This window comes from Lepeophtheirus salmonis, chromosome 5, assembly GCF_016086655.4.
Source record: "Lepeophtheirus salmonis chromosome 5, UVic_Lsal_1.4, whole genome shotgun sequence".
Lineage (NCBI taxonomy): Eukaryota > Metazoa > Arthropoda > Copepoda > Siphonostomatoida > Caligidae > Lepeophtheirus > Lepeophtheirus salmonis.
In genome coordinates this window covers 18,175,112-18,194,136 of record NC_052135.2, presented here as the reverse complement: position 1 = coordinate 18,194,136, position 19,025 = coordinate 18,175,112, and the positions used below count along the sequence as shown (strand labels likewise).

The 19,025-nt window shown below is 30.9% G+C and overlaps 1 protein-coding gene and 1 long non-coding RNA gene across 3 annotated transcripts; one reads left to right on the top strand and one right to left on the bottom strand.

The window, feature by feature from the left end:
• Positions 1–244: 244 nt before the first annotated feature.
• LOC121118828 (uncharacterized) lies at positions 245–9,421 on the bottom strand. Of its 2 annotated transcripts, XR_005864580.2 has the most exons (3): positions 8,860–9,421; positions 4,379–4,909; positions 245–4,144 (listed from the first exon to the last, which is right to left on the bottom strand). It is a non-coding gene; the product is annotated as an uncharacterized lncRNA (long non-coding RNA). The 2 variants fall into 2 exon arrangements; XR_011780032.1 differs by lacking the exon at positions 8,860–9,421 and having other exon boundaries at positions 4,379–8,366.
• A 3,572-nt stretch (positions 9,422–12,993) lies between these two features.
• Positions 12,994–15,007, top strand: LOC121118221 (BTB/POZ domain-containing protein 3). Its single transcript, XM_071888335.1, has 2 exons — positions 12,994–14,506; positions 14,566–15,007. The coding sequence occupies exons 1-2, from the start codon at positions 13,756–13,758 to the stop codon at positions 14,985–14,987; spliced, it is 1,173 nt and encodes a 390-aa protein (XP_071744436.1). The 5' UTR covers positions 12,994–13,755; the 3' UTR covers positions 14,988–15,007.
• The last annotated feature ends 4,018 nt before the right edge of the window (positions 15,008–19,025 follow it).

Sequence of the window (19,025 nt, the reverse complement as noted above, 5' to 3'; positions counted from 1 at the left end):
CACTCAAACACTTCAAAAAAAATGTCATCAATGGCTGAATCCAAATGACAACATTTGGAGAACTTTGATGTCCAAATATTATATAGCAAATATGCAAAAAAAAAAAAAGGTGTGAGGAGATAGATTTCCTACTCTCCATATTTTAAGACTTACCTAATTGAGACGTCAAAAAGTGGACACTCTCTTTGAAACTCATGAAAGAACTCTTTCATGAAATAATAATAATAATGTCAGGGCTTAGGCCTAATTTGAAAGAAATATAATTTGCTTAAATCTTTTGTATATACATTTCATTAGTAATCATCTACATAATACTTTTTCAGAGATGTTCATTTCAATATCTAATCAACACAAAAAAAATATTAATTGCAAAACTTTGAAAGCTGTAAATATGAGAGGTTTCATTGATGCGCTGTTGATATGAAATAAAGAACACTCAAATTCAGTCATCTTTTTTACTACAAAACACACAATTAATTTCTTCACTATGAAGTTGTGACACCAGAACTGGGAGGACTCTTTGATGTAGTGTTATGTCGGTCCTTATTTAGGACTGAAGACTCCAGTCCTATTTTTGTACTCTCTGAAAAATAATAAACAATTAAATATTACAATAGTATTGTGTCATCAATATTTGACACCATAATCCCGACTTTCTACTTTGATAGTCTTAGGGAGGCCTCATTTGAGAACTAGGTTTCAAGATCTTTCTATGAAATTATCCGGTGAATATTAGCGTTCAAATGAGCTACACCACACTAAAATCAGCGCATTCATCGTCGAGATGGAGACCATAAAGTAAAGTATATCCAATTTCATTCGCTCCAAGAACAGCCACAATATAAGAAAAACTGGACAATGGACTAGTCGAGAAACTCCAGGAACGACTGCTACCTCACCAACGGGGTTGATGAGGTTCCACTGGTAAATCAGACTAAGTTCCCAGCCTCCATGATGATTTTGGGAATCGTGGCCTTCAGAGGGGAAGAGGATGACACCGTATTGTTTCCTGAAAGACTGAAAATCGGGGTCAATGAGTAACTGGACGTCCTCGTGGAGGTGGTCTTTCCCTGGGGGAAGTTCAATTACCCTGAAGGAAACTATATGTATCTGAGGCCTTTGCAACACACGGGAGCCGAATTTATTAGTGTTTTTGTTGCCCATTTGCTCATATTCACGGCCAAATGACGAGCCTCAGCCCCATGATTCAAAATTATTGAACTGGTCAAGTTGATATGTTTGAGTTAAAGTAGAGTACTAGAAACTTTCATGTTGGATAAGAGCCTTCAAAAAGGGGCCCTTGTAACAAAATAAGTACCCCAAGTCTGTGTCTTTCTTTGCTTTATCACCCCTTTAAATCATATTTAAAAAACTAAAATAATATAGAAACTGTGATTTCGTGAATTTTGTATAACTACTATTGGAAAAGAACGCTAAAATCTGAATTTTAGAGTACAACGTTGAATAAAAAATTCAATTCCGTTCATTGCACACACGTTCCATGGAATGCCAGTCAATTTTGCGTTCAGTTCAGAGCCCTGCATAGGGCTTTATCTTGCAACTAGCCTGAAATGCAGATCGATATTTATAAAATACCTTCAAAAGTTTTTTTCATAAAGAAATTTGGTCACTTCGATTTACATCCAAAGAAGAAAAGTCCTCAATAATCGTCATTATATTAATTGTGATGTGTAAGAGGGTAAAGTAAGAAAGGACTGTATCAACCTAACCGTGTTTCAATTTTTCCCGGTCTCCCCCTACATACGAGTATGTAATTATACAGATGTGTAATACATCGTATCTATTTATGTAACAAGATTTGAATTAACTAATCCTGCTTTGATTGGCTGTAAGTAAGTAACAAAGTAGCAGACCGACCAAAAACAACTACTTATTTCACTCATTAATATTAATTATTCTTGTTTGTATGTTTCTTCATCTTCTTAAGAATATCGCATTACACTTTGCCACAGCACATCTTTTGACCTTTGTTTTTCAAAGTCGTGTTTTTTTCGTCTTTTTGTCGTCAATAGGAAATGCTTGTGCATTTTATTACAGCATGTGAAAAAATTTACTTAAATAAATACATTATAGCCTCCTAACAACAATATCATCAACGACATTATCCTCGTCCTTAATTTTAAAGTATCTTGATACCCCTTCTCCAAAAAGGAACAGATAAAGGGCCTTTCGTTTAGTAGACATTCACAAAATATATGGCCACTTAGGGGAGGAAGTTGAGTAAAAAACTAACTACATGAAGGCATAAATGACGTCAAAGGGAAATGAAACAAAAATTTAAAAAACCAGAAAAAATATTTTAGAAATACAAATAAATATTTGTTTTTAAAAAAAATCTCATTAGAATACATTCTTACAAGAAGGCCTAAAGTTCAGATAAACGAAACCTTTTTAAAAGTCTTTTTATATTTCTACTCACAACTGAATACTGAACTGATATTTGTGGCACAAAAGGTGGTGGTAATCAATCAAATGGATAAATATGACTCTGATCTCCTCATTTTTTTATGAATACAAGTGGATTTTTGAATTTTTTTTTTTCAAAAAATTTAAGATTTGAAAGTTAATTTTTGAAATTTATTTCCAAAAAATTTAATTTTTGAATTTATTTGATTTATATATATATATACATTTATGATCCTGCGGACACCCAGCCAATGAGGAAGACAAAAATATCAATATAAGTAAAAATAGATTTTTTGGTCAGAAGTTTTCTACTCACAAGTGAAATCTGAACTGATATTTAATCAATCAAATGGATGATATGACGTTGATTTCCTCATTCATACACATCCGCTTCAGGAGCCTAGGTAAAATATGAGAAAAACTGCAAGAAATGCACCAATAATAATAGTTTATTTCTTAACGAAATAACATTTGTATTGCTGAACTACTTATATAATTTGTCTGGCTACCTTAATACAGGGTTTTTCATTAACAGCGCTCACTGTTTAAATAAAAATATAACAAAAACGGTTTGAGATATCGACGATTTCTTTATTTGCCGGGAAAATACATTCAAGTTAACATATGAATAAAATTCGATGTCGTTTGAATGGCCACCACATGCACGTTTTACGAAGTCTAATCGTTGAACCCAATTTTCGACTACCTTTCCTCATAAATTGGCTGAAACTGCAGCAATTTCGGGTTGAATATTTATTCTGAGCTCTTCTAACGTCGATGGATTATTGGTGTAGACCAGGGCTTTCACGTGACCTCAAAGAAAATAGTCCAGAGTCGTTAAATCCCACGAGCGAGGGGGCCAATTGACTGGTCCATTTCTGGAGATAAGACGCTCACCAAACTTACTCTTCAATAAATCGATTGTAACATTTGATGTGTGTGAAGTGGGACCGTCTTGTTGAAACCACATATCGTCCAAGTCCATATCTTCCAATTCAGGCCAATAAAAACCGGTTATCATGTCGCGGTAACGATTTCCATTCACAGTAAGTTGGCGATTGTCATCGTCGACGAAAAAGTACGGCCCAATGACATCGCCAGCATGCAATCCACACCAAACAGTAATTTTTTTGGGGATGTAAGTGCGCCTCATGAATCCCGTGTGGGGGTTTTCCGGCCCAATAGCGCATATTTTGCTTGCTAACAAAGCCATTGAGCCAAAAATGTGCCTCCTCGCTGAAAATGATTTTATGTTACAAATCAGGATAATTTTCTAATTTTCTTTCAGTCCATTTTACAAAATCCCGACGTTTGAAGTGGTCAAACGGCTTCAGTTCTTGTGTCAACTTGATCTTATACGGGTGTAGGCCAAGATCTTTTCGCAAAATTCGCTACAACAATGTCACAGAGATGCCCAACGATTGAGAAAGAGACAAATTTGGGTCATATTGAATTGATGCGCTTGCGGCAGCAATATTTTTTACACTTCGTGCATTTCTTTGTCTCACAGGCTCAGGAACATTATGTAGCGTGTATGTGGACTCAAATTTTTTCACCAAACGTTGATTTGTTGATTTTGCAGGTCGATTACGTTGACCATAAATTGGCTTTAACGCTCTTAAAGTTTGGATCAAAGACTCACCACTTTTGTAATAAATTTTAATAACTTGCAAGGGTTGCTCGAGTGTGACAAAACTACAATTATTTTTGATCTCAGCTGTTAAAGAGAAAAAATAACAAATATGATGTCGTTTTTGAAACCTATCAACGTAAAATGTGAGCGTTCCTATTGAAAAACCCTTTATAAATATATATTTAGAGTGACAGTAGTTTTTGAGGAACATTATTTTTGAAATAGTGCAGTCAATTTTTCATTGTTTTTCCTGTACTTAATATAACTTGAATTATAAATTATTTTACTATCATTTCAACAAAATTATTAAAAACTCACTCAATCATGAGAAATTTGAGACAGTCTCAACAAGTCCTGTAATTTTCTTTCAATTGGTACTACTTCTTTATTAGTAGTGGTATCAGAAGTTATTAGGCCTCCACAAACATGAAAACTTTTCTCTAATAACATGAAAGCAAGCTCGAAAAAAAAACAAAAAAAAACTTGGTGTTTCCTTCGGGGTAATTGAACTTCCCCCAGGGAAAGACCACCTCCACGAGGACGTCCAGTTATTCATTGGCCCCGATTTTCAGTCTTTCAGGAAACAATACGGTGGTATCCTCTTCCCCTTTGAAGGCCACGATTCCCAACATCATCATGGAGTAAAAAAAATTATATTTTATTATCAGAGTCTATGTACATCCTTTTAAATAAGAAATCCACTACAAATATAATTCAGTGTGTGATTGTAACCCCAATCTAATCATCTCCTTCATTAGCCTTTCCTCCGGGTCGAGTACTTCCGTATTAGGTAGCGTCCTTGGAACATTACATTAGTGATGGAATCGGATAGAAGAACCCGGTGTTTTTCTGGAATCGGGAAAATAATGTTTAATTTGCGATTCCCATTCTTATTTATTAATGGTATTTATCTATTTATTACTTTTCAAGGTTATTTGAATTTTTTTCTTCTGAAAATTAAATTAAATTTTTCAATTTTTTTTTCGAAAAATTTAATTTTGTATAAATAATTAAGTATTTTGGAAATTTAATTTTTGGAAATTGTTACTGAAATATTTTAATTTATCCAAAAACCAATCTGTGGACCCTCCTGATAGCAAAATGATATTTTAAAACTATTATTTAAAAATTAAAGAATTGGAATCAGATCCGGCATCGAGGTTCTTTATTGGAACCGCATCGGAATCAACATTGGGTTTTTTTTTTTTTTGTAATCGACCCATTACTGTTGTATATTATACTAGCCTTTTTTCTTTATACTATATTGGTATATAATATACATCAGGAAGCATTATACACAATGCGCCCGCTGACATCTTTTCATACATACAGAAAAACTTTGCTTTATTAATATATATATATGTATATATAATTAAACTTCACATCCAACATATTTTTAAGCAAGACCTGAATAGAACTTTGAGACTGAATTTCTCTAATCGATAACACTGATCAGTGATATAAAATGTAATGTAAATCTTATTATATCTTAATATACTATAATACGTTAAAGGTTAAACCTTTCAAAAGGGCAAGTTGTTTATTCCTTTCAAAATATGATTACCTTAATTTTTTAAATTTATAGCTCAAAATCGATATTTTTTAAAATGTTACAGGGACTGTTGTTATATTTTTATACTTACAACTTGCATTTAAATGCAAGTTGTGCAAAAACCATAGACTAGTATAATCTCTGAATATATTGGATAATAGCAAACATATGTAGGGATGTTGTGCTAAAAATTATGAAGTTTAGGGGGTAATTGAGCCTACTTTTCTCTGTCTGTCCTCATTATTGTTTTGATCTCTCTTTTTCTTTATGTGAGGACGTAATCTATGTAATTATTATTAGGGGTAGGGGGATGTTGATTAATGAAATTGAGAAAATCAAATTTTATCCAAATTTTTTGGATGCAAAAGCATCTTTTAAGTACTCTGGAATTTAAAAAATTCTGGCCAAAATTACTTTTTTACCCATGAGTGTGTACACCTTAATAAAACTTTTGAAATTCATACTTCTGAAATTCAGCAACAAGACTTTATAATTCAAACTTCTGAATCTCGTTACAAATAGTGAATGTTATTTAAAAAAAAAAGTCATTTTCAAATGGCTATAGAGGTCAAAAAAAAACCTTTGAAGACTGAAACTTTAAAAAAACTACTTTTTCATTAAAATACAACAGAAGATTTAATTAGAAGATCACTCTCAAATTTGTGCATACCCTAAAATAAAAATGTAGCATTTTTTGACCTTTTTTGTTACCTTAAAACTGTACTTTATAAACTTAAAATATTATATAACTATTGATTTAAGCATAAAAAGGCTTTAATGATCACGACATTTGTTAGTTTTTTCTTATTACTTTGAAAATCTATTAAAAATACGCATTCATGAGTGAAACGTAATTTTTGGGGTAGGGGGGGCGGGGTGCTTTTCAATGGAAATTAAAAACTATTTTCCCTTGAGATCTTAGAAGATGCTTTTACATCCGAAAAGTTGGACTAAAATTGAATTTTATTTTAACATTTCTAGGTATATCTCATTCAACTTTATTTAAATGATTAAAAAATAGCTTCCGTAGTCAATGTAATTACCAACTAGATAATGATGTCAACATTTTATTTTGATTGATTAAAGTTACACATTTATACTATGTATTTACTAGTGTTGAGACTCGGTCCGACGCCTCAGTTCGGTCTTAAGTAATTTTTTCTAAGCCGATCAAGTCCGATTGAATCTATAACGAAATTTTAAATATGACGGATCCCAAGGCGTTACCTCACTAACACAAAAACGGCATGTTGTTGTAGTCTATTGATGTTTCTGCGCCTATCTTCAAAGTGTAATAAGATAGAAAAAGAAATATATATAGGTTACATGTTTGGAAATATCTTAAAATAAATTTTAGCTGTTCATAAACAGCGGTCTAGAAGAAAGTTGCTGTTGATTCTTATACTATTGAGATAATATTCAAATATTGAAAGTTAAATGTAAGTCCATTTTCTAAGAGAGTCACAATATTAACAAGTTATTTTATTCTCTTACTTTTGGGCCATTGTTTTGCCCAATCATTTAATTAATTTCATTAACTCAGCTGATAGCTTCGCTATGGATTATTGTATTGCATTTACATGGGTATCAAATCAAAGCCAATAAACTGTGCTTCATTTTATATCATTATGTTATTAACTTTTTTTTTGCCCATGGGTAAATTTTACCCCAGATATTAAAAAAAATGTTTGTTTCATATATTTTTTCTCCTGTCTTTTTAGATATTCTCCTAAGTTACTATTATCTTGACGTATATGTATACAAAAATAGAATACAATATAAAAATATATTATACCCTTGAACAAAGTTATGAACAAGATAAGGACAATCCCAAAAATTTAGCCAATGTTGAAAAATATTTGGACCCCATGAAGAAAAAATTAATTAATGCCATAAACAACTTTCTAGAGAATACATCTCTAAGGGAAGTCATCAGAGAAGGAGCAGAGCTCTACTTGAAAATGTTCATGTTTTCAAATGTACTCAAATACATCATTAAACTAGAAAAAATAAATCAATTTCTGGTTTTACACTGAATAACAGCAAAATTTGCCACCGATGCTCCTTCCCACGATCTGCAATTGATTAAGAACATGCTTCAATATCAACTTATTGATAATCAACTTATAACCTCTGTTCTGAAGAAAATGAGGAATCACGGCTTGTATCTGTCTCAGGAATGAGTACACTTCACCTTCGTCAGTTCATATAAGAGCATGAACACACCAATAAAGCAAAAACTGGCAATCAAGCTATCAAAAACCGAAAAGCCGGAGTGTTATAGAAAAGGAAAGCCAGTTTTTCCAGTTATTACTCAAGCTACATCTCTTACAGAATTAGTAGGACCTGAGTCGCTTCTTTTTTTTTTACCGCTCTCGGATTGAAAAGTGACTGAATTATTACAGCGATTGATACCTGGGAAAATAATTCATACTATAGAGGAGCATGGGAGTTTATTAAGTCATTAACAGTGACCAATGATGTTGCTGAAGGAGGTGTAAAACTCATGAGTGACTATGCATCTAGTATTACTACCCACCAAGAGCAAGGAAACTGTTGTGGACTACCACAGAAAAAAAAAAAAAAAAATTAGTTTCAAGAAATCTAATTTAAACCATTAAGAATCAATGTATTTCTAGTATGTTACATTTTATTGTTTTTTAGTGTAGAGTTTTTTGGTTTATTGAAGGGAAAAATGTATTTTTTTGAATTTTATTTTGTTGTATTCTATTTTTGTATGCATATATGTCAAGATAATAATAACTTGGGAGAATACCTAACAAGACAAGAGGGGGGAATGGAAAAAAATTATAAAACAAGCATTTTTTGATATCTGGGGTAAAATTTACCCATGGGCACAGATAAAGGGCTAATAAAATATTTATGAAAATAGAAGCACAGTTTATTGGCTTTGATTTGATAGCCATATCTATGCAATACAATAAGTCATTGGGAATCTATAATAAAAATAATACAAACAATCACGTTTTTTTGCCTTTTTTTTAGAGCAACCAACAATAAATTTTCAAGGGTTTTGCAGTAGGCATAGCCACGGTTCAAAATCCGCATGACTTGTATATTTAGTTTCTATAGACATTGGAAAACGGAAAAAAGTCAAATATTGAAAGGTTTGGAAAAAAAGTTAAAATTTGAAAATTGTCTTCAATTCATTTGTACAAAATTTTCTCGCCCCTTAATTGTTCCCCTGTGTCATTGATTGTGAATGTATAAAGTTGAAATTACTTACGACAAAAGTACTATTAAGAGGATAAACTTTATTGTTTTACTAATCTTGAACCTTTTCATTTTTTTTCATCCAATTAACGAGTTAGACTCATGTTTACCCTAACAATAGTTGAAGAATAGAAATAATAACAAGTTTGGAGAGAGCATGCATGCCTGCAAGACAATCCTAACCCACCCATTCTGACTTATAAAAACCTAATTTTTTGATAGTCATGTTATTTCTAAAGGCTGTAAGGATTTGCCAAGTGTTAATTGATTGATTATTTTGATGAATAGTATGTATTGATTTATAAAGTTTGCAAGTAATTATGCACGTACATTGTACATATGTATATTAAGAGAGTCTGAAGTTGGCAAAAAAAACGTGTTTTAAAAAGTGGATTAAAATAAATATTTTTACAGCCAAACATTTAACAAAAAGTAATGTTGATAATATCATAAACAGACAGTTACTTTTTTCGTCAAAGTAGTTGTAATTTATGGTAATTTAGGTCTCTCGTCTTAACTTACCAACCATTAGAATAAGTACTCAAATATCCTCTTTGTGAATAGCTATGGAATTGAAATTTTTACCCTAAAAATTTAATATTTGAAATTTTTCTTTTCTTGTGAGCAGCTCTGGATTTTTGAAATTTTTGTGAATAGCTATGGACTTTTGATTATTTTTTCCAAAAAATTCAATATTTGAAATATTTTCTTTTTTTGTTAATAATTGTGAATTTTTGAATTTTTTTAAGAAAAAAGTAATTTTTTGTGAATACAAAATTAATATTTGAATTTTTTGTAAAAATTTAAATTTTGGATTTTTTTTTCAAAAAAATTTTAACTATTAGATTTTTAAAAAAATCATAAATCTATAAAAAAATTAATGCATATACATGTGTGCGCTTCTAAAACTGAACACTTAGAAATTTTTAAAAATAGTTGAATAATTCTGTAATTTTTAAAGTAGTCGACGAATTAATTTATTTAGCATGAAAGATAAGAGTCTTAGACACATGTCTATTCAATGTGGTCGCCTCAGGAGTCCCTTTGGCTACCACGCTGTAAACGGTGGTGCAGCTTGCCTCGAAGTATAAATCGGTTTCAAGGCGTAAACTTTAAAAGAGTGTTCAGTTTTAGACGCGCAGACCTATATATATATAATCTTGTGAAAGCCCTTGTCTACAAATTATTACTACTAACCCATCACATAGGCACCTACAATTGTATTACAAAAAAAAACACAAATGTATTTTCCTTATAAAATAATCGGAAACTGATAGATTATATTTGAAAGTGGTAAAATATCGAGACCGTAATGTTTTTTCGTCTGCCAAACTTATTTGGTTCTTTAAATAAGCTTAGCAAATACATCGGTTCCAAAGAATAAAATTTTTTTGGATTGTTCTTACAAAAGAATCGCTATGGATCTTTCTGATTCAAAAACATACAATAACGGACGGGCGTCCGTTGTAGCCCCTCCCCCTCCCCCCAAATTAAGGATTTTTTTATTCTTCACTAGAAACTTTTTTCCACAAATTTCAATATAGGAAATTTTTTCACAAAAATTTCTTTTTTGTAAAGCGCTATGATTTTTTGAATTTTTTTTCAACAAAAAAATAATATTTGAAATTTCATTTTTCCAAAAAAATATTTTTTTGTTAATAGCTTGGGATAGTTGAATTTTTTTTTCTAAAAATTTAATATATTAATTGTTTTTTCCAAAAATTAAATTTTTTGGGAATAGCTATGAATATATAATTTTTTTTTTAATATTTGAATTTTTATCTATCACTTATTTTTCAAAAAAATTTAATTTTCAAAAAAAAAAAATTCACAAAATTTAATATTTGAAATTTAAGTCAAAAAATTAAATTTTTTGTGACTAGTATGTATTTTCGAATTTTTTTAAAACTTTTTTATGATTTTGTAAAAACTATAAATTAAAAAAACCAACCCCTCAATAAAATCACCCCCTTTTAACGGCAAATGAAGTTAACTGTATTCCATCATATTTTTACAACTCATAAATGATGAGGAGGGAGATATTTCTTGTTAGGACAGAGTCTCAACACTATTAAAAAGTGAATCAATGCATCTCCATTCTCCAAGTATTGAAAACATTAAATTGATCAAGAGCAAAGTTTAATTTTGTGTAATGATAATTATTAATACTAATAAATTGTTTTTGATTGTACGGATTCAACCTAAGTAATGTACTCGTATTAAAGTGTTATTTCTTTAACTTCCTCTTAATCATGCAATGGGCATTATTCCAGTTATTACAATCAAAAGACTTTGATCAATAATTTGTGTAGAAAAGTAGAATATATTGATTAAGAGAGAATCTTGTTCATCTCAACAAAACTTGCTTTTCTTTTATAAAATCAGGGGCGTCTACACGACTATATTCTGGGGGGATCTTGATTTTTGGAAAACAAAATTGAAAAATCCAAAGTTGTTAACAAAAAATTACATTTTTGGAAAAAAAAAATTCAAAAATCAATAAATATTCTTAAAAATTTAATTTTTTTGGAAAAAAAAAATTCAAATTCTACTACTATTCACAAAAATTAAATTTCTTGAGAAAAAATTTTCAAAATCTGCAGCTTTTTGTAAAAAATTAAATTATTTCGAAAATTCTTTTCAAAAATCCCTGGCTGTTTACAGAAAATTAAATTTGATAGAAAAATGTTCAAATAATGTATTTTAACAAAAAAGTATTTCAAATGTTAAATTTTTGGAAAAAAAAGTCAAATATTAATTTTTCTAGTAAAAAGCAAAAATTCCTTATTTTTGCAAAAAAATTACTAATGCTCTGAATCAATTGTTATATTTTTTTCACTAATGAATAAAAAATGTTCAAGCTTCTTTACGTTAGAAAAAAAAAGAATTTCTCTATTAATTAGAAGAAGAATTTTTGGTCCAAAATGTCGAGGCTAATTTAAAGATAAAGAGATAGTCCTATTATTTATTAGCGACAACAAACTTCTTAATCTATAAAAACGGATTCCGTCAATCAATTTTAAATTTTTTCCCCTAATGAATAGATAAATATTCAAGCTTTGTTAGGTGTTTTAAAAAAAAAAGTATGTGTTAACTAGAATGTGGGATTTTTTGACCAAAACTGCATTGCAAATCTGCAGTCCATTAAATCCTTTATTCATTAGCGACTACAAACTATTTCATCTTATAAAAACTGATACTCTCAACCAATTTATATATTTTTTCACTAATGAAAAGAAAAATGTTCAAGCTTTCTTGCATTTAAAAAAAATATCTATTTAATAGAAGGGTCATTTTTGGTCCAAACCGTCGAAGCCCATTCGGATTTTTTGCAATGTCAATATAGTTTAAGCCCTCATCAACATAATTAAGGTAAATTTTTTGTAATTTCTTTAGGAAGAAGTCATCACAAAATTTATGATGTAAAGCTATTCCTTCTCTTCCATTCCCCTTAGCTACCTGTGGTACTACATACGTATATGAGCACGCTTGTATTCTTAGTCGTATTGAGCGAGTAGGAACAAGGATCTGGATTTTATTAGATAATTATTGTTATATTATCATTTTAAATGTTACTCATTTCCTTGAGTGCGGAGAAGAGGAAAGGAGAGAGAAATCGGGATGTTACATTATTACGAGTCACTCATTAGTAATAATCAGCTATGAACCATAGTTCGTTCTTTTAAATCATTTATGTTTGAGTTTTATATCATCCATAAAAATTGATGAAAATTGATTGTTATGTGAAAAAAAAAAATGTTAATCTATGTTTGTATACTTACGTATTGTTTTTCTTAGAAAATTTAGTTTGAATTCAATCACGTGTAAAGTGGTATTTATAAATAAAGTTCTGTTGATTAAAAACAAAAAGTGATCAAATTTATGGGGAAAAAAAAGATGTACATATTTATGGCGTTTCATGCGTAACGAAACTTCTTATCGATCACCTGTTTGAGCAACTTAATTCGTGGGGGAGAAAAAAGATTAGAGCACCTTCTTTTTTGTAATATACCTATATTATATATTATGAAAACATAGATTTAGTGTCGTTTAGCTACTGCATACTTCTCAAATTTTATCATTTGTTTACTTATTACTTTTATCAACATTTTAATTTCAATACACAACCTGGACTAATATAATCTAGAATTTGTATATGGAATACTGATAAATTTTGCCAATACCCTTTAAGTGATAACTTATCAAAAATATATAAACAATAAAAAAGTAACTTGACTTGAAATATCAATTTAGACTTTGTATCTATGAGTTTGAGGGAACATGGATTCATCAGAAAAAAAACATAATGAAAATATCGAAAAAACTTTGTCAAAGCATTTGGAGTGGCAATTGAATAAGAAAAATATGACGGAAAGATTAAAATTTCTCTACCTCAACTCAGTCGATTCCGATGTCACGTTCCATGTTGGATCAAAAGGAACAAGAAGGAATTTGCCTCAAATAGAATAGAATTTCATTGGCTATTTAGTTGAACCAAAGAGGACTCATATATGGAATGCGCACTCTTTTTTTTTTTCTCTCTTCCTTATTCTGACTTACTAAGGGTATTCTAGCTATTAAATGAAATGGAAATCGTGCAATAAATGTCCTAAGGAACGAAAAGAATTTCTTATTATTTATCTAAATATAATATATCCTTAGAATAATAATTAATAAATAAAGTTCTTTGAATTCCGTAAGGCATATATTAATTCAATCCTTTCTTTCATTTCAAAAACCTTTAACTAATGTTAAGATAGAATAGATAGCCCTTAATAGGTCAAAAAACGAAGGAATGGAAATCAAGAGTCCGCATTCTATGCATAGAGTCGAAAATTGGTGTTGAATATATTTCTGAAAAGGAATTAAATAGAGCCCAACATAAGCCAAACTGAGACTATTTTAATTGATGCACTATTTTTTAATCGAATCTGTAGATCCCCAAACGATTTATGCACATAAATTTATTCTGTGTATTGCAAGTCCCGTATTTCATAAGATGTTCAACTCTGCTTTCATGGAGTCAAATGATCCTGAGATGAAGATTGAAGTTCCAGATGTGGAGCCCGATACTTTTGAGGACCTGTTAGCATATATCTACCTTGATAGGATTACCTTCAACAAAAGAAATGTTTTACCGCTCTTGTATTGTTCTAAAAAGTATATGATAGAATATCTAGTTGATAAGTGTGTTGACTATTTGTGCAGCATCGTAGAAACAAGCAATGCAATTTACTTGATAAGCAGAATTCGAGTGTATGATACTCCTAAGCTCTTAGATAAATGCTGGGATGTCATTTCAAAAGATCCAAAGTCTGCCTTTGAATCCGATCACATTGCAGAGATTGATTTTCCTACACTTAATGAAGTTCTTAGTAAAAAGGAATTAAAGTATTCCGAGATTGACGCGTTCATTGCTGCTCTCAAATGGGCAACTGCTCAATTAGGAGTCGATGATAATGCCGAAGACGACGAAGAATCAAAGGTTCGAGGATCTAAGAAGAGAGAAGTACTTGGAGAAGCCTTTTATAAGATTTGTTTCGATCAAATGAGTATTGAGGACGTATCAGAGCATGTTGTTCCTTCGGGTGTCTTGAGCTCCGACGAAACTGTAGAAATATTTGTGAATATATCCTCATTACAAAAAAATCAAATTAAAGGTGAATCAATGTGCTTCTTTAGAGTGTTGATTAAGATTGAATATTTATTTACATTGTAGGAAAATACTTACCTTGGATATCTCATGACTATGTTCTATACGACGAAAATGTAACACTTTGTCCTGCCGATAAGCGTTATGCCAGTTCAATTAAGATAAAAGTTACTGACGTTGTAATTTTAGGCGATATCACATTACTTCCATCCTATGATAATGTGACAATAGATATTTGGGAGGAAGGGATACACATATTGCGCTTTTGTAAATTCTGGAATAGAAAGTATTATTATCAAAATATAAATCAGAAGGCTTACGCTGAAGTCCTTCTTAAGCCAGAGAGCGAATATAAATTATTCGTGTCAACTAATTGTTTTCGACATTTTATAGCTAATGAGCCCCCTTCATCTTCTTCTATATTTAAAATCGAACCGGATGTTTATAATTGTATTACAGCTATAGAGTATTTTGTTTTTAAAGAATAAATGTATACATTAGGGTCTTAGTTATTGCACTTCTTACAAAAAAAAATATACAAAAAAAGCTTTTTCTCAACCTCGACTATCAAAAGGATAAAGGACAAATTTGAAAAAAAAAAAAAAATGTTATATGATGGCCTTCTGTAGTTTCTTTGTTGCCAACTCTTGCCAATGATCATTAAGGAATGGTTATGATGCAGATTGAATTGATAATCTATTCAATGACTGAGTATGAAATGACACGAATTTTAAACGAAGCCCCTTGATTGATATTAATTAATGTAAAAATAAAAATCCTAAGTAAGACCCAATTCTCCGATTCTGATTACTTGTCTCATCACTAGTAATTATTTTTAAATTCATGTATATTTATCTTATTATGGATTTTTAAAACAAATTACAGATAGGTAATAATGCATATTTCAGAGTAGGCATGGGCTTTGAACGGATAAAAGAACGGCGTTCAGGCTTTCAGTTCATTTTTTGAACGAATGAGCAATGAACAGAGAAAAAAACTGAAGAATGAATGGGAAAAAAAATATGAACAGCGTTCATTTTGATGTTCATTCTCTTATTGTCTATAGGAGGTAGCCTTTTGACTATTTTTTCCGAAGATTACTGCATCTTTTTTTTTTTCCAGGATTATGGGTATAATTATAATTATTATCTTTGATGCTGGCTAAAACATAGTTTTGTATGTATATTGAAAACTTATAGATCTGATTTTGTGTGTAAAACTTTGAATTACTTTGGTATGAAATGTCTAACCACACAAATTGAAATTTATTGACCAGTTGTCAAAGCGGGATCATTTTTATTGTCCAATTTGGATGGAAAGGCTTGCATATGACTGAAGAAATCACTTGCAGACATCACAGGATGAATAAACGAAGTAAATAAAATTGGCTCAAGTTATTGATAGTTGAATGGAAAGGGATATAAATTCATTAAAATTGGAAGACGCTCCCTCATCTATTCACTGAAATGGCCCAAAAAATAGGGGATTCGCAGATCTGTACTTGTAGCGCCTATGTACATAAGGTCAAATCATTACAACCAAAGTGTAGATTTTTCAACATGGTTATTTATACCAGTTTAAACATGTAATATCTCCATGAATATTTAATTTATTTGAATTTTTGTTTTTGCTAAGGAATCTCATGATAATTGAGATAATAATACCTTATTTTAATACTTTTCAGATATGAAGTACTTTCAATAAGAAGAAAAGAGAAAATTGCTCGAGAAAGATTCTGCAGGAGAAAATTTCCATGGAGAAAAATTATCAATTTGGAAAATTGCCCGTATTTTGTTCAAGCTTTATGATGAATGATAATAGCACATTATAAATTCGCTTAATATTATTTATTACAAATATCTGAACATACACCATGGGAGGGAGTACCCTCAAATGTGAAGTGGGAATTATTACAATACAATTCCCCTGCAATTTTTTAAAATTCAATCCAATCTTCTAAGAAGTTGATTGAGTGGATTGTTAAGGAGGGCCCCTTAAAATATTGTTGAATTTAGTTAACCCCGCGAGCTTGGAACTATTTTTGGTATTATAGGGATTCCTTGGATGAATTGGGGGTGGTTTTTAGCAATCCCAGACTAGCCCAAGGTCAATCCGAGGGCGGAGGGTATTCAACCATATTTTAAGAGTTTCTAAGCAATTATTCCCCCTTCCAGCCAATCTTCCTGATCCATTTTTGAGAAGATTGGATTGAATTTAAATAATATTAAGCAAATTTATTGTGTTATTATTCATCATGAAGTTTTACCCCTGGTAATTATCTCCAGGGCAATCTTCCACGGGCAATTTTCTCCAGGCAGGGTATTTGTAGCTATTTTCATAAGAACAAGTGCAAAAATGGCGCGCCTCACGTTTTGAACATAGTGTAACGACACTTTGTACTTTCTTTAGACATAGTTTTATTTTATACGATACTGCATAACTTAGAAGAATAAAAAAGGGATATATTTACAAATTTGGAGACTCGTAAATTCATTTTTTTTTATTTAAAAAGTATCCTTTCGATATGAGGAAGGCTTTATCAAATTTTCTCCTGTTTGGAAAACAATTAAAAGAGTTTCTTCCGTAAACTTTTTTTAAGAATACCTTTTTTTCGTGTCCGGAAAACTGCCCTTGGGAAAATTGCCAGTTAGGTAAATTGCCGGTATTTTGTTCAAACTTCATGATGAATAATAACACATTATAAATTCCCATTATATTATATATGACAATTATATAAACATAGTTGTTTATTTCATTCCCCAAGGGAGTACCACCTTCAAGTGTGAGTAATATAATTGCAATACAATTTCCTTGCATTATTTTAAAATCAATCCAATTTTTTAAGAAGATGATCGTATGATTGGTAAGAAGGATGAGGGGGGTAATAAATAAAAGGGCATGTACTGACGTAATACCAGAGCGATCTTATGGATTGTAAAAATATATAATACTGTCCTTACTCCACCAATAACGATTTTAATCTTTAAAAAAATCCCATTTTGATTATATTGCATATGCTATGAAGGAGTGTTCAAAAAAAAATGTTCAACAACATGTGCTCGATGAAGTTATATTACAGAAGTATACATTGAACTAGCATGCCCTATAAGATTATAAAAATTTTAGCGAACTATTTTAATGGTATTAGAAGGGTTCCTTGGATGTATGTGACACTTTGGGGGTAGTTTTTAAGGATCCAGCCAATACATCCAAGGACCCCCACTAATACCAAAAAATAATTCCAAGCCCTTGAGTTGGAGTACTTGGGAGTTCCCCTGGATCCTTCAAAATTACCAGCAACTCATCCAAGGAACCCCTCTAGGCTCACAAACTAAATTGGCCGGGATACTGGGGGTAGTGTGAGATAGTTAAAAACCACTTCCAAAGCATCATATACATCCAAAGAATCCCTGTAGTATCAAAAAATAGTCTCAAGCCCACAGGTTACGTGGGGCATTTGAGGTTACTCCTAGATCCTTCAACAATACCTCCAAAGGGGCAAATACATCTAAGGAACCCTTGTAATACCCAAAAATAATTCACTAATTTTTTTTAAATATTCTTATAGGCCTTTTATAATGTGTTATTATTCATCAAGAAGTTTGAACAAAATACAGGGAATTTCCCTCTGTCTTTTTTTCTCTCTAACTCTAAGGGGTAACGTCCCCATTTTATTGAAATATTTAGCAATTATAGTGAGTAAATATTATGCAATTATATTTTAAGGAGGATTATGTATTATGATGGAACGTAAAATAGATATGAATAAAAAGGGAGACTTGAAGGATTATGTAGAAAAAGGGTATATTCTCGAGATAAGAGCAATTCAGTACTAAAAGGTAAAAAGATTACGTACTTATATAAAAGGATAAAACTAACTACATTTATAAAAACAAGGAAATCTAAAACCGGGGTAATCATCCCACCCATCTAATCAAGGAAACAAATAAAATACATGACAGGGAGGCTCGGTTTTTGGAATTTTTCCTCCGCTCCATACTTTACTATATAAAATTTTTTCTATAAGCCCACCCCTGCGGACTCCCTAGTGGTTATTTTATTTTGCTATTACAAATCTTAAGTCTACAATTGGAAAGTTTGACTTCAACATTTTTGTATGTACAATGTACATACTCCAACCACTTTAAAAGATAGTATTTTGTTAATCAATCCACTCTTGAGTTTTCTGGGAATTTCTCTGGAATCATTAAAATAACATTTACGTACATTTTTCAACTTTAGACTTGTATGTTTATATACGCATACATAAACATATTACATTAATAGATGTTCATTAGACTGTCTCGTTTTCGGCTTCATATTCCCTTCCACCACAACGCATGCATCCCCCCAGGGACGTTCTCAGGAGTATATTTTTGGGGGACTTAGTTTTTGTGAATAGTTGTAGACTTTTGAAAAAAGGTATATATCAAATCGTATATTTGATTTTTTTTTTAAATCCAAATCCTGTGGACACCCCCGATAGTGAAATGGTATTTTTAACTATTATTTAATATATTAAAGAA